Consider the following 15,701-nt stretch of genomic DNA (forward strand, 5'->3'; position numbering starts at 1 on the left):
GACTCGGAACTCATACATCTAATGGCAACAACATCTCCATTAGAAAGTTTACCTTTGTAAACATTTCCAAAACTATCTTCCCGGATTTGAAATGACAAAATACGTTTTTTTCGTATACAAATATCTCATAGCCTGGACAACTCCTATCATAATGTTAAGCCGTGTCAACCATGGAAGTGAATCACCTGCTAATTTTATTATCTTAGATAACTACTTTACTGTAATATTCGAGAAAAAAAGAGGATGATTTAGAGAGATCTTACCTCGATGAATAAAGTGAGAAAGAGATTTTTTTTCATGTGCTCATAAACAAGCAAGTGTTCATATCCATCTTTGATGCAACATCCAAGGAGTTTAATGACATTGGTGTGATGGTAATGATGGTGATCGGAGGGTCAGGTTGTCAATATATCTATTTGGATGTGTGTTGAGTTGTTTTGGTGACAAGAATGTTTATTATATGTAAGTTGGTAGGATGTGATCTAAATCGAATGATTTATTTATGTTTTCTGTTTTAATAAAATCACAGCATCGGCCATCCTGGATAGTCTGATTGAGCCTAAAACCATTATCACCGAAGAACGCTTAGGCCTCCAGAGAAAAGCATTATTTGCCCGATAGAGATCATAATGGGTATACACCAACCGCCGCATCCGCCTGTAGAGTTTCGAACTCGGTTGCCGCCATGAAATCCCCACAAATCCAACCTCGTACATCGCCTTGGATAGTCGGAAACCCCAGCTACCGTAGACGTTCGTTTTAGAATCGAGGGGTTGGCATAGAACACATAGAAGAGAATATGTCGGGTGTAAGTTCAAGTTAGGATAGGCAAGATTAAGTGATGGATGTGACCGATGGTTTATCAATCATAGCTAAAGTGCCTTACCGCGCGCCGAAGAGTCGTCTATTCGCTGTAATTCAGCCTAGCTAAGCTCTCTCTCCCTCTCTCTCTCTCAACTTTATAATTAAGGTTAGTGTGTGGGGATGTGTGTAAAAGAGAGAAAAGTAAGTTGTTTATAGGGAGGGTCAAATAAATGGGTATATGTGTGCAGGGCATAATAACTGATACTGACTAGTACTCGTACCAAACTGAACCTGTATCGTATTACATTTTACATTTCAATCCTTCTAGTTTTTATTATTTACAAAGTTACCTTCTCACAATAATAAAAAAAGACAATTTAAAGAAAGCATTTGTACAATTATCCTACATATACAATTACAAGTTAGGGAAATAGTGTCAGGCAGCTTGGCTGGCACTCTCCTATTGGACCAAATCAATTTTTAATTAATTTTATTCCTAACTTAAAATTACGGTTTTGTCCTTTGTTTAAAATTACGTTTTCGCCTCTAATTCAAAATAAAATTATATTTTTGCCCTAGCTAAAAATTTATGCTTTTACCCTCAGTTCAAAAACTCATTTCTAATTCTATTCCCAGTTTAAATTTACGGTTTCGCCCTTCGTCTAAAATTACGCTTTTGCCCCTCTTCAAAATAAAAATATGTTTTTGCCCCTAGCTCAAAATTACGATTTTGCCCCCCAACTCAAATTTACGTTTTCGCCCATAGTTCAAAATAAAATTATGTTTTCCCCATAGCTAAAAATTATGATTTTGCCCCCAGCATATACAAAAAGGAGTTGAGGGAATAGTGCCAGGCAACTTGCGTGGCACTCCCCTATTGGACCAACCAATTTTTAATTTAATTTTATTCCTAGTTTAAAATTACGGTTTCGTCGTTTGTTTAAAATTACGTTTTCGCCCCTAATTCAAAATAAAATTATATTTTTGTCCTGTCTCAAAATTTACGCTTTTGCCCTCAGTTCAAAAACCCATTTCTAATTCTATTCCCAGTTTAAATTTACGGTTTCGCCCTCCGTCTAAATTTACACTTTTGCCCCCGGTCAAATAAAAATATGTTTTTGCTCCTAGCTTAAAATTACGATTTTGCCCCCAACTCAAATTTACGTTTTTGCCCACAGTTCAAAATAAAATTATGTTTTCCCCCATAGCTCAAAATTATGATTTTGCCCTCAGTTTAAAATTATGATTTCGCTCTCAGTTCAAAATATTTTTACGATTTTACCTTCTGTTCAAAATTATGATTTTGCTCCCATTTCAAAAATTACGATTTCTCCCTAGTTAAAAATTATGATCATGCCATCGTTTTACTTTTTTTGTGCAAAACTATAGTACTGTTTTATTTTGCTTGGTTGATTCAATGTAACTTTTATTGTGTCATGCAGTTGTCTAACACTCGCTCATTGGTCCTGACGAATTAGTATTTTACCCCCAACTCAAAATTACAGACCTGTTATTGTTTTAATTTTTTTAGCAAAACTATGGTACTGTATTCGTTTAATTGGTTATCTCGATATATATTTTTTTAGATCGTGTTATAAGTAGTATGTACAAGTAACCTAAATACATGCATACATGTTTTGAAACTAAGAAATATTTGATTTAACGTCCTGCAACACGGGCGGGCATAGGTGTAAATTTTATTCGTCCAGGCATGCCTGGTACATGCTCATTTGTTTTGAAAAATTACAACTTTGCTCCCAGTTTAAAATTATAGTCTTTCCATCGTTTTAGTTATTTTTTAGTAAAAGTATGGTATTGTTTTTGTTTTAATTGGTTGACTCGATGTAATTTTTTTTGAGATCGTGTTATAAGTAGTACAAGTAACGAAACACAGACATACATGTTATGAGAGAAAAATTTTCGGCTTATTGTCCCGCAACACGGGTAGGGCAAAAACTAGTTGTACAACAAAGTGAGAATAACAATGCAACCACCTTAGATAACAACCAACAATGAAACAAATATTTTTTAAATACATGCATCAAACTTAAATAAAAAAAAGAAGTTCAAAAACCTTACACTTTAACCCTCCAACTTTCACCATTTACAAAACCACCCCTCCCTCCATACATTCCAGACTTCATCGTCTCCATTTCAAACACAAAACATTTCTCATAATCATTCTCCATTTTCTCAACCTTTTCCACCATCTCTACCAATGGCGATTTCTTCAGCCTAAAATCGCCAAAGGTACAACAAAACAAACAACAAAACGCCGCCATTCGATTATTACAATTCGATACAAAATTCATATATTTTGTAACAACTTTTTTAACAACAATGGGTGGCGGAAAGTGTGGAATGTTGGAGAAGATTCGGAGATTTGTACGGACGCTTCATTTCTTAATAATGATGGTGGCGTCGTTATTGATCCTGTGGCTTCCGGTTTTGGTAGCGATTGGTGATATATTGGTTCCTTGTTTGTTATTATCGAGTTTTGTTTGTGTTAGATGTTATAGTTTTCAGGAGCATTTGAATCGCTATGATTTTAGAAGCTCGTTGACGGATGTGCCTGTAGTTTCTGCTATCAGATCGGTTATAATCATATGTACGTACTAATCATGCATGTTTAAGATACACATGCATGAACACTATAGATAACATTATTTGGATATGAATTGTGCATCAAAATTTTGTGTAACCTTTTCATTTTTGCTTCACTTTGAGCTTCATGATGTAAATTGACAATGATATATGGAGAATACGGCTAGGGTTTATTCAGGGCCGGCCCTGAGAATTCATGTACCCTGTTTGAACTCGAAAAAACGTGTCGCCTTAACGAAATTAGGTATTGGGCTCACTAAAGGTCTAAATCTAATAGCAATGAGGTAATAACTAATCTAAACCATAAAAATAATTTTGTAAGTGGGCCTATGTTGGTGTTTGTATGGGCTTGAGTATACCCTATTAAAAATATTTTACATATACATATCGTTTTTTTTTTCATAAAATAGCGTGCTCCTCGAAATATCGGGCCCTGGCTGGTGGTCCTCTCGGCCCACCCCCAGGGCCGCCCATGGGTTTATTATAAGAGAAAGGTGAATTACAAGGAAAACAAAGGTTAACAAGATACTAAATAGAGAAGCTATCTAGGGTTAACATATAGTTGTCAATAGCGAACATGGTCAATAGCGACAAGCTACCTATGTGCTACGTAGATAGAGCGACGAAATAGCGCCTGCTATTTCATGTTTAGTGGTAAACTAGAGAAACAGAAAAATACATGTTATCGAGCGGTGGAGATGAGGAAAATATACCGAGAATACGGCTAGGGTTTATTATAAAAGAAAGGTGAATTACAAGGAAAACAAAGGTTAACAAGATACTAAATAGAGAAGCTATCGAGGGTTAACATATAGTTGTCAATAGCGAACACGGTCAATAGCGACAAGCTAGCTATGTGCTACGTAGATAGAGCGACGAAATAGTGCCTGTTATTTCATGTTTAGCGGTAAACTAGAGAAACAGAAAAATACATGTTATCGCGCAGTGGAGATAAGGAAAATATAGAACAATACATGTTATTAGACCAAACCTGAGGTTTTGGGTAGTGGAGATGAAAAAAATGTCCTTTTTTATCGCTGTATACTATATAGCGACATATGACCTATACGCTACGTAACGCGCTATAGCCTAGCCGCTATTGACAACTATGGGTTAACCTAGCTAAAAGGGCTAAATGAAAGCCCACTATAACTTATTGTTATATCATTTTTAATGTGATTGCAGGTGTTTATATGATGTATGATGGGCAATATCTAGGAACTGTGACATTATGCTCCATAATTTCGATTCTTGTTTTATCGTTTAAAGCGTGTGTTTTCACCGTAAATTCCCATTTTGAGGCTGAAAGTTCATCGTCTCTTTCGAAGCAAAGGCTTCATCTGAAGATATCATGGGGGATGAATGTTTTATTCTTGTCATCTGTGGTTTTTGCTCTTGGGCATACTGTTGTTGCTTATAGAACAAGTTGTAGAGCACGAAGGAAGCTTATGTTTAATCGAGTTGATCCTGATTCGGTATGTTTAATAACATAGAATAAAACATTTCCAGAGATGTCAATTTTAACTTGTTTACTTATGAATGAGCCGATCGGGTTATGATATACTATTATTTGACATGCTAGTTATTAATAAAAAAACGTTTTAGAATAGAAGCGTCTTGGGTAGGGCTGCAAACGAACCGAACGAATACAAACAGGGTCTTGTCCGTGTTCGTTTGTTAAGAAATATTTGTGTTCATGAACCGTTTATAAACACTTACCGAACGAGAATTTATGTTCGTGTTCTTTTGTTAAGGAAATGAACTTGTTCGTGTTCGTTTGTGTTTGCTTATTAATTTTAGGCAACGAATGAAAACGAACGCTGATGAACACAAATGAGCACAAATTAATGTTCATGAACACATATGAAAACAGACGAACACAAACAAACGTTCATGAACAGAATATATAATACACTGACACTTATTAAATATTTTATTTGTAGGAATTTTGAAGAATTTAAATGAAATATAAAAACTAAAAGCACTAATGGACTATCGAACACAAACGAACACGTTCACGAACTTAAATGAACGAATGCAGCCTCTGGTTCATGTTCATTCATTTAACTAAACGAATGAAATTTATTGTTTGTGTTCGTTTGTTTATTAAACGAACAAACACAAATGAATTTCCCACCGAATGATTCACAAACTGTTCGCTGAACGTTTGGTTCGTTTGCAGCCTTAGTCTCAGGTCAAAGTGACCCAAACAAAACTTACCCATTTTGACCCGTTAAACTTTCCAGGCTTTTCTGAGCAAAGTTTTGTCTTCGATCAGCAAAGCTAAACTCCCGCGATCTTCAACTTATGCTGACATGTCACGTAAAACGGATAACAAGATTAAACAAAAACCATCGCGTGTAGATCACAATGAGCGCGAACTACCGATCAGATTACTAGCTGACGCGGACAGTTTATTCATGGTTTGGAACACTCTCACAATTCATTACAAACTTAACATACCAAACCCACCATCGCGCACACTATCGTCAACAACTCTACTCGATAACCCATCGTTAAATTCGGTTACAAAAACCCAACATCATCTTAAAAAGAGTTATAGCATTCAGTTTCAAGATTCATCTCTATATGCTCCATTATTAGATGGAACAAATTCTCATGAAGAAATGTCAGTTCTTAATGTGGATGAAGGAAATATTAATGGGTATTTTTCGAGTAAAACCGCACTAAAAGTTCCGGATGTAAGTGGGAAATTTGGGGTTGTTTTAGTACATGGTTTTGGCGGTGGAGTGTTCTCGTGGCGACATGTAATGGCGGTGATGTCGCGGCAGGTAAATTGCGTTGTTGCTTCGTTTGACCGTCCTGGTTGGGGGTTGACTTCTAGACCGAGGCGAGATGATTGGGAGGCGAATAAGTTGGCTAATCCTTACATGCTTGATACACAGGTAATGGTTTAATATTGTTTTAAGCAAGTTTTAAACATATTAGAGGTGGCAATATGTGCGGGCAGCCGGGCAGGATAGCATGCCAAAACTGGTTCGAGTCGAAACAAATGGGTTCGATCATATTGGGTATGCGCAAAAACATGTTTGGTTCAATCCACCTATAAACACTTTCTTCTCCATGTTCTAACTTTCTTTAAATAATCAATGTGTTACTTCTGATTACAAAAACCATATTATCAAAATAATATCACAAAATTTGAAATTTATGCAATTTAGGAGCTATACACTTGTATCGTTGATATATCGGTTACCAATCCCCAAGTAAAATATAGGTATAAAAAACGGTACCGATATTATCAGGCTATCAGCGATATTGACTGATATGTCATTTATTTTCTCGATACTAGTTCTTTTTTCTTACCTAGACCTTATTGGCCATTAATAATCTCACCTCAGAATATTTCCCCCACCAGTCCCACCTTTCCCTTATTTTTCCTACAATGGTCCCCCGTTAAAAAAACTTAACGGAGTTAAGCTATTTTCCAAATTACAAACAGATTTTTTAGGGCTTTTGATCAGAACGATGATACGAATCCATTGATGTAAAACTTACTTCGGAATGGTGCTCCAAGTGCCTTGATTTTGGTTAATTGGAAATTTGAACACCCGAATTGAAGCGTCGTTTTCATCGTTTGGAGAACCGTTTTGAGGCAAGTTTTACATCGATGGACTCGTATCGTCATTCTAATCAAAAGCCCTAAAACATTTGTTTGTAATTTGGAAAAAAAAGCTTAACTCCGTTAACTTTTTTAACAGGGGACCATTGTAGGAAAAATAAGTGAAATGTGGGACTGGTGGGGGGAATATTGTAAGGTGGGATTATTCATGACCAATAAGATCTAGGTGAGATTTTTACAGACCAATTTTCCTTTTTCTTAGTTCTACCATTCGTCTTTCTTCTTATTGCTGCTATTAGTGTTTGATAAGTCTTAACTGTTAGTGTTAATTGTTAGTTTTTGAAGTCTTAATCAGTTTCTACTTGCTACAATTGTTAGTGTTTTGCAAGTTGCAAAACGTTAATTCGTTAATGTTAGGAGAGTATACTAAATTATTAGTGTTAAATTGCTCTCTCTATATAAATTCTGCATGATATTAATATTACAGATATCCGCGATAACCTATGTCTCAAATATCAGTCCTTGACTTATATCCAATTTTTTACCGCATTAATTGCATAGCTTTATTTGATCATGGATCATTGAAAGCTGGCCGAAAATTGGATTTCGTCTTTTTTTTTTGTGTAATAATAATATTGTTTCTAGGTTGACATGCTGATTTATTTCTGTAAAGAAATGGGATTTTCTTCTGTGGTGCTTGTTGGTCATGATGATGGTGGTCTTCTTGCACTAAAGGCTGCACAAAGAGTCCAGTCATCAACAAATCCTGTTGATGTAAGTTAATAAATTTGTGTTGAAATTGAAATTTATATATGTGCACAAATCAGGCTATAAGTTACATGTTTGTCAAAATAGACTCGTTTTTCAGGTTAAAATTAAAGGGGTAGTATTGCTTACGGTATGCTTATCGAGAGAAGTGGTTCCCGGATTGGCTAAAATACTCATGCGCACAACTTTTGGGAAGAAAAACTTGGTTCATTCGTTACTCAGGACCGAAATCGGTCAAGTTGTTAACCGAAGGGCGTGGTATGATGCGACCAAACTAACGACCGATGTTTTAAGCCTCTACAAGGTAAATGCACATACATATGGTTGTTGTACATTTAAGCATGTTATCCATTTACTTATGAATGATGTGATGACAACCGCCGTTTTAAATATCACAAAATAATGCTTAGGTTGCAGGGTATGGGGCGTGAGTGTCTGCCACCTCACCAGTTGTTGACATGGCACAATGAAGCCCCTCTCTATACCCTGCAGCCTTATGTGAAAATAGATTTATTTACGTGTTTGAAAAAATTTGATATGTTAAAAAGAGTTTACATTGATAAATATTTGTTATGACATTTGATTCACCATATAAGCTAAAGTGACAAGTAAAATGTCGGCACGTTTGGCATGTTTCTTAAAATAGGGGTACCAAATGGTACTATATATATTCGGTACCTACTTTTTGGCGTTTTTGAATCCGGTACTTTCAGTACGGTACCAGTATTTTACCAAAAGTTACTTTCAAATACCGAACCAAGCGTTTTCTGTACCGGTATCCACTTTCGGTGATTTTCGGTATCGGTATCCACTTTTGGTGATTTTCGGGATCGGTATTTTCGTTAACGGTACATAACTCATCCCTAGATAATATCATGTTTGGTAATCCTATTTGGCACACTTATCATTAAAGAAAGTTATAGAATGTGCATAAAAAAAAGTGTTCTCGGTCATCCTGATCCAGCACGTTTCCACGCGTTCAAATTATTATCCTTTTGACACATAAAACCACTTTAACCGTCAAAACGGGTAAGTAGAATGTGTCAAAAACATGCCAAACTGTATTTTTACTTCATAAAACCTCATAAATCATTTTAAAAATATAAACTAGGAAATAATATATTAGAGTAAACTACCCTTTTTGTCTCTATGGTTTGTTCAATTATGTCACAGGGACGAAAATGACAGTTAACTCAATATAAAACTTTTAATCAGTAAAAAGGTTTTAAAAGTCAGCTCAACCCGGCCCATTTCAATGTTCAACCCATACAAGTTATTTATCCGCTCGCCTCGCCCATTTGCCACCTCTACTTTTTATGATCATCTGATCGACAGTTATGAAAAAAAAAATCATATTACTACGTTTGCATGATGCAGGCGCCGCTATACGTTGAAGGCTGGGATGAATCGTTGTATGAAATCGGTAAATTATCATCCGATACGGTCCTTACAGAAGAAAATGCATCCTCATTGGTGAAAGCAGTTGAAGACACTCCAGTTATGGTTATTGCAGGAGCTGAGGATGCACTTGTTTCTCTCAAATCTGTTCAAACCATGGCATCTAAGTTTGTAAATTCTGTGAGTATATTTTATTTATGCTCTTATGTTTTTAACTTCAAACAAAAAAAATTATAGTTTAAGATGCCATTCGGACCATGGACAGATACTATTAAAAATTAAAAATTTTGGAGTAAAGTACGCAGTGGCGGATCTTGCCCGTTGAACGTGCCAGGGCCGAAAGACATGGGCACTAAAAAAAGCCCGGGCCAAACATAGTATATATAAAAAATTTCGATCGAAATGCGGAAAATTAGCACTACGGCCGAAAAACTTGCCCGGGTCGTGGCCCTGCCAGTGGCCTTCTAAGAACCGCCCCTGAAAGTACGAAGATGGTCCTTGTGGTTAACCAAAATTTTGGATTTAGTTCCTAGCTTTTCAAAAGTACACGAATGGTCCCTGTGGTTTGTACTTTGTAACGCATATAGTCCCCAACTTTTGCCAAAAGTACAAGGATGGTCCATGTGGTTTGCACTTTGTAACACATTTAGTCACTACGAGTTGGGGACTACATGCGTTACAAAGTGCAAACCACAGGGACCATCCATGTACTTTTTGGCAAAAGTCGAGGACTAGATGCTTAATAAAGTGCAAATCATAGGGACCATCCATGTGCTTTGAGAAATCTAGGGACTAAATCCAAAATTTTGGTTAACCATAGAGACCATCTATGTACTTTACACAAATTTTTGATGGACCGTGTGAGTTCTGACCCGCAAAATATATAATTATGCAGAGACTAGTTGCGATATCGGGTTGTGGTCATCTTCCTCATGAGGAGTGTCCCGAGGTGTTACTTGCAGCAATGTTACCGTTCATCAGTAAACTATCGAGTAAGGGAGATAAATAGTTTGTTTCTTCTTTTTAATGAAGTTTTGTTGTAGGGTTTGTATAGTGTGGTTCAACTGCAATCACCTCAAACATCTCTCTCTCTCTCTCTATGTGTGCATTTGTATATGTAAATATCCTGTTAATTACATGTACCCAAGTTATCATTAATTTTCAGAATACTTTGGGGTTGTTGGTATGTACATAAGGTTAAGGTTGTCTGAACATTAAGTAAATTCTTTGTGAACTGTTTGGTGGGAAATTCCGCTTATGTACGTTGATATAACAAACGAATAGAAAAACGTTTTTTAATTTGAGTAAACACAAACACGTCTCGTTTGTTGATTTGCGTATGTGAATATTGGTTTATGTAAATTCTTAATTCATCAAGGCTCATGGCTCGGCTCGTTGGGTCATTCTTAGGCTTGATTAATCTCAAGCTCGAGCACACCCTGGTTCCATGGTTTTAAAAAACGTTTGAGGCGTGCGCCTCCAGGCGAAACGGCCAAAAAACGAGTCTGAGGCCCGCCTCAAGGTGTTTTTAATGTATATGCGCCTCAGAGGGGTGAGGCACTAAGAAAGTTGCGCCTCAGGTGCGCCTCAGGGGATTTTGATAGTTGTTTTTGACTTTTTGTGTCAATTTCAAGCATTTCATGTCTTTTTTAAGTGTGATTTTGATGAATTTATGATGAAAGTAGTTAGTATTATTATTTTTATAATATATATAATTTTATATTTATTTATTAATACCCCCTCAGCCTTACGCCTCGTTTCGCCTCGAGGCTTCCATGTGAGGCGAAGGGAAAACGCCTCGAAACTCGTTTCCGTTCTTTTAAACCACAAATACATACATAAAGGGAAAGATTCATAATATTATTCTACAAACATAAATGAACCACAAACTTCAAAGTTTATACAAATAGATAAATACATAAAGGACCATCACCACCCACATTAAGGTTTCAAAAAAGGTAAAAACCAAAAAGCAGGTGTATAAAATATTAAAATATTAAAATATTAAAATATAAATTATAACCACTTTTACTCTTTAGTAGACTTATTGATGAGTGACTTGTGAATGTGAGGGATAACACCACCACCAGCAATGGTTCCTTTTATAAGAGTGTCAAGTTCTTCATCTCCTCTGATAGCGAGCTGCAGATGACGTGGCGTTATACGTTTCACCTTCAAATCCTTGCTGGCGTTGCCAGCTAATTCTAGTACTTCCGCTGTTAGATACTCTAGTATGGCTGCGGTGTATACAGCGGCGGTTGCTCCAACTCTTCCGCTTGAGGACACCCTTGTTTTGAGAAGACGGTGAACTCGGCCCACTGGAAACTGCACACACAAACACGGATTGTGTCATTGATGTTAGGTACTGGTTTGGGTTGAAACGGGTCGTTTTATTTTTCGACCCTTTTGAGCTACGATTACAAAAGCACTTTCAACCCATTTGACTCGTTTCAACTTATAACATTGAACTCATTTTGACTTGTTTCAATGAACGGAAATTGACCCGTTCATTGTCACATTTGACCCGTTTTAACATGCAACTTTTTACTCATTTGACCCGTTTCAATAAAAGATGATCTGTTTGGCAAAAAAATGACCCATTCACAGTTACATTGACCCGTTTTTAACATGTAACTTTTAACTGATTTGACCCGTTTTAACATGTAACTTTTAACTGATTTGACCCGTTACAACAAAAACTGACTTGTTTCATTGGAAATTGACCCATTCACAGTTACATTTGACCTGTTTTAACATGTAACTTTTAACTGATTTGACCCGTTTCAACAAAAACTGACTTGTTTCCATGGAAATTGACCCATTCACAGTTACATTTGCCCTGTTTTAACATTTAACTTTTAACTGATTTGACCCGTTTCAACATAACTCACTTGCTTCAACGGAAATTGACCCATTCACAGTTACATTTGCCCTGTTTTAACATGTAACTTTTAACTGATTTGACCCGTTTCAACAAAAACTGACTTGTTTCAACGGAAATTGACCCATTCACAGCTGCATTTGACCCATTGCAACAAAAACTGACTTGTTTCAATGGAAATTGACCCATTCACAGCTGCATTTGACCCGTTTCAACAAAAACTGACTCGTTTCAACAGAAATTGACCCATTCATAGTTACATTTGACCCTTTATAATTACCTTTGACCCATTTCAACAAAAATTGACCTATTCACAGTTACATTTGACCCGTTCCAACAGAAATTGACCCATTCATAGTTACATTTGACCTTTTTCAGCATGTAACTTTTAACTCATTTGACCCATTCACAGTTTGACCAGATGTTTGACATTTGAAACGGAGCATTGTATAATTCGCGTAAAGTTATTCTATAAAGACTCCTAAAACTAAGAAGTGTACAAAGACACAATGGATCGCAAAATATAACACAATGTCGAGCAAAATAAAACATAATGCCAAAAAATATAACACAGTGTCAAAGAAAAAAGACACAATGACGCAAATATAGAAAAAACAGAATGATAAATAAAAAGTCTATAATTTACAAGCTAAACATCTAATAACAAAAACCTAAAATCTCACATCGTAGAGTACGATGAGACAGTTTTAATGCCGCTTGAATGAGGTCAATCGGAGTCTGTTTGATACCCTTCTTACGACTTCTTATTTTCAGGAGAATTTGTATTTGATCCTAACCCTCTATAATTCTGGTTGTAAGGACCTAACAAAAGTAATATTCTGCAACAATCCGACATAACTAAGAAAATAAAACTTGTAGGATCGTGTCTCGACCCGAACGAGTCGTTCAGAGGAGTTTTCGTCAATTACAGGTGCGGAAAACAAGTAATCAACGTAAAAACAGCTTGCAAATTACTTTAAACACCTTTCTATATTGATTTGACACTGATTGCATCCAAATCTCGATCCGGCAGCACTTCGGTACGAGTTTTCAAGACTGTTCTAAATGTTTCGCTTATGGGACTATTTATAGATGCTTAGGTTTCGCTTGATTGTACATGTCATACAAGCGAAACCTTCAGCTGACATTCAAGCGGAACTATACAATGACAGATAAGCGAAACCTTCCTATGTCACTATAAGCGAAACTATTTCCTAAGATACAAGCAATCACCTATTTTCTCGTAAAACGTGCCCTGATCTAACAATCTAATACTAAGACTCGATACAAGACGAAGTCGACAGATGCATGCACCAACAAAACTCATGATCATTCTTCATGAAAATAGTAATATAGTGTTTGCAATAGAAAAAGAAAATTAAAAGAAGTTTGACTAAATGTTGACATTTGAAAACAGAGCATCCTATAAATCTATAATACTGATTGTAAATACTTAACAAAAGTCATATTTTGCAAAAATCTAGCAAAACTAAACAACAAAATCCATACCCTTTACCTCAAAATCACTCTTAATAATAAAAAAAACAATACAATTGTGCCCAGGGCCGGACCTAATGTAGGTTGAGGCGTAGCACGGGCTACGGCTCAACTTTTTTCCGGTAGTGTAAAATTTTATTTTATTTTTTTCGATTTTTATACTAACGACACCCCTCAACAAGTACTAGGACACCCTGAAAAAAAAATTTACAGACTGAAATTAAGCCCAAATAATACTGATTATATTAGCCCAAAAAACTAAATGATAGCCCAATAGTAATTAGCTCAAATAACCAAATAATAACCCAATAGTGTATTAGACTGAATGTGATATGCTCAATATTGATTCGTTAACCTAAATACTAATAACTTAAAAAAACTAGTTTATAAAATTTAATCCGGTAAGGCCTAAGGGGCCTTTTTTGGCTTACCCAGGGCACTTGAATTTTCAGGATCGGCCTTGCCCCGTAACGTAGGTAAAAAAAATTTTGTTCTATAAAAGTATCGTAAAAAAATTTGGGATACCCTGAATATTTCTTCTAGTTCCGCAACTGATTGTGCCCACATTCGGTAAAAAGAAAATTAAAAGAAGTTTGACTAAACGTTGACATTTGAAAACAGAGCATCCTCTAATCCTACAATTCTGATTGTAAATACTCAAACAGAAGCTACAGTTTACAAGAAATTCACACACTTTTCTTCAAGATCATTATCACACAAACTAATCGGACTAGATCTCAATTTTCTCACACACTCTGCACCTACCGATTACGACTGATCGAAGTTAAAGTGATCAACCCAATTGTATAATCAATTGATTCATCGATCGATAAACAGAGATAGAGATAAGATGTGGGAAATAAGGGACCTGAAGGCCGGCGCGTGAAGATCGAGTGACGGATTTCTTCTTGTCTTTATCTTTTGATGGTCCATTTGATGTTTTGCCCATGATCAGACCTTTTGCTCCTTTTCCCGACATTTTCGCTAACAGAATTGGATTGCTGCTGGATTAGGGTTTTGGTTACGATTTGGAGCAGAGGAGATTGAGATATTTATAGAGATAGATAATTGTTGGGGGTCTCGAAGTGTCGGAGGAGGAGACTGGATTGGTCACGGCTAGACTTTTCAAGGGTTTTTTTTTTTTTTTTTTTTTTTGGGTAGGGGTCTAATATGATTATTGTGATTTTGGAAGTTTATTAAGCGTTACACCGTGGGGTATGGTGGGGCTTGGGTTGGGAGCATGAGTTGACACGTGGAGTTGGAGCCCCCATCGATGAGTGACATATCCGTGGGGTATGGTGGGGCTTGGGTTGGGGGCGTGGCTTGACAGTTTATTAAAAAAAAAAAATACAAAAACACCCGCGATGACATGGCGGTGGACAGCGAATAGGAGGCCGCCACATCGGATCTCAAGCCCGCCCCACGCCCGGCTTCAAACCCAAGCCCCAAGGGCCACGCCCCAACCCAAGCCCACCTGGGATGATGGCTTGGGCGTTTTCCCCCAACCCAAGCCCCATACCCCATAGTTTTAGGGTGTAGCGAATGGGTTTGGAAAGGAAAGCATGGTGAGGCGGCTACGAGACGGTGGAATAGGTATTGGCGGCGGTGTGGTGGTGTCAAAGTTTGGGAAGAAACAAAGAAGGAAATGCGGGTGGCGACATGAAGGATGGGGATGGTGTCTTAGGGAGTTTGTTAGATATTTTAGTGTAATCGGGATTGATTTGGTGATCAAAGCGAATAATAATATACATCAAGCAAGTTAGGAGGTGCGGGAGTGCACGCTTGTTTGAGTTATTAGGGGAGGGGGTGGTCACTAGCGATAGAATTCTATCACTCACAAGCATCAATCAAGTTCCGCCATGTCATCAACCATTTTTCCATCACTTACAAACTTTTTTAGTGGGGGTGGTCATCACTCACCACCACACCCAACAATTTCCCCCCAACCAACAATTCCACTCATAAATAAAACCATCACGCGTTGTAAGAATAACGAAATCATGTTTTCGTTAATATATAACGCGTTATATATGGAGGTGGGGGTGGGATTTCGTTATTTCCACGCATTATACATTGTTCCGTTATACAATCACGGAACCGCCCCCTTGGGCCTTATAATTCGAAGTGTACGGGCGTAGCCCGTACTCTACGGGGGTTCCAAGGGGG

The 15,701-nt window shown here is 37.0% G+C and overlaps 2 protein-coding genes across 2 annotated transcripts; one reads left to right on the top strand and one right to left on the bottom strand.

Annotated features, from left to right (window-relative positions):
* The first annotated feature begins 3,144 nt into the window (after positions 1-3,144).
* LOC110935643 lies at positions 3,145-10,328 on the top strand. Its single transcript, XM_035989694.1, has 9 exons — positions 3,145-3,412; positions 4,594-4,887; positions 5,065-5,076; positions 5,591-5,608; positions 5,692-6,314; positions 7,637-7,765; positions 7,860-8,063; positions 9,137-9,337; positions 10,053-10,328. Exons 1-9 carry the CDS (start codon positions 3,145-3,147, stop codon positions 10,164-10,166), a joined length of 1,863 nt encoding a protein of 620 aa, XP_035845587.1. The 3' UTR covers positions 10,167-10,328.
* Positions 10,329-10,988: 660 nt separating this feature from the next.
* LOC110935642 (probable histone H2A variant 3) lies at positions 10,989-14,635 on the bottom strand. The gene is made up of 2 exons (XM_022178019.2): positions 14,404-14,635; positions 10,989-11,482 (listed from the first exon to the last, which is right to left on the bottom strand). Exons 1-2 carry the CDS (start codon positions 14,512-14,514, stop codon positions 11,186-11,188), a joined length of 408 nt encoding a protein of 135 aa, XP_022033711.1. The 5' UTR covers positions 14,515-14,635; the 3' UTR covers positions 10,989-11,185.
* Positions 14,636-15,701: the final 1,066 nt, after the last annotated feature.

The sequence above is a fragment of the Helianthus annuus genome, chromosome 4 (assembly GCF_002127325.2).
Source record: "Helianthus annuus cultivar XRQ/B chromosome 4, HanXRQr2.0-SUNRISE, whole genome shotgun sequence".
NCBI lineage: Eukaryota > Viridiplantae > Streptophyta > Magnoliopsida > Asterales > Asteraceae > Helianthus > Helianthus annuus.

What these genes read in the sequence shown, in the direction of transcription:
- LOC110935642 (XM_022178019.2), bottom strand. Translation starts at nt 14,514, where the DNA reads ATGTCGGGAAAAGGAGCAAAAGGTCTGATCATGGGCAAAACATCAAAT. An exon ending in CTTCACGCGCCGGCCTTCAG is followed by an intron (nt 11,483 to 14,403) that starts GTCCCTTATTTC and finishes TTGTGTGTGCAG; the next exon opens with TTTCCAGTGGGCCGAGTTCA.
- LOC110935643 (XM_035989694.1), top strand. Translation starts at nt 3,145, where the DNA reads ATGGGTGGCGGAAAGTGTGGAATGTTGGAGAAGATTCGGAGATTTGTA. An exon ending in ATGTTTTAAGCCTCTACAAG is followed by an intron (nt 8,064 to 9,136) that starts GTAAATGCACAT and finishes TGCATGATGCAG; the next exon opens with GCGCCGCTATACGTTGAAGG. An exon ending in CATCTAAGTTTGTAAATTCT is followed by an intron (nt 9,338 to 10,052) that starts GTGAGTATATTT and finishes ATAATTATGCAG; the next exon opens with AGACTAGTTGCGATATCGGG.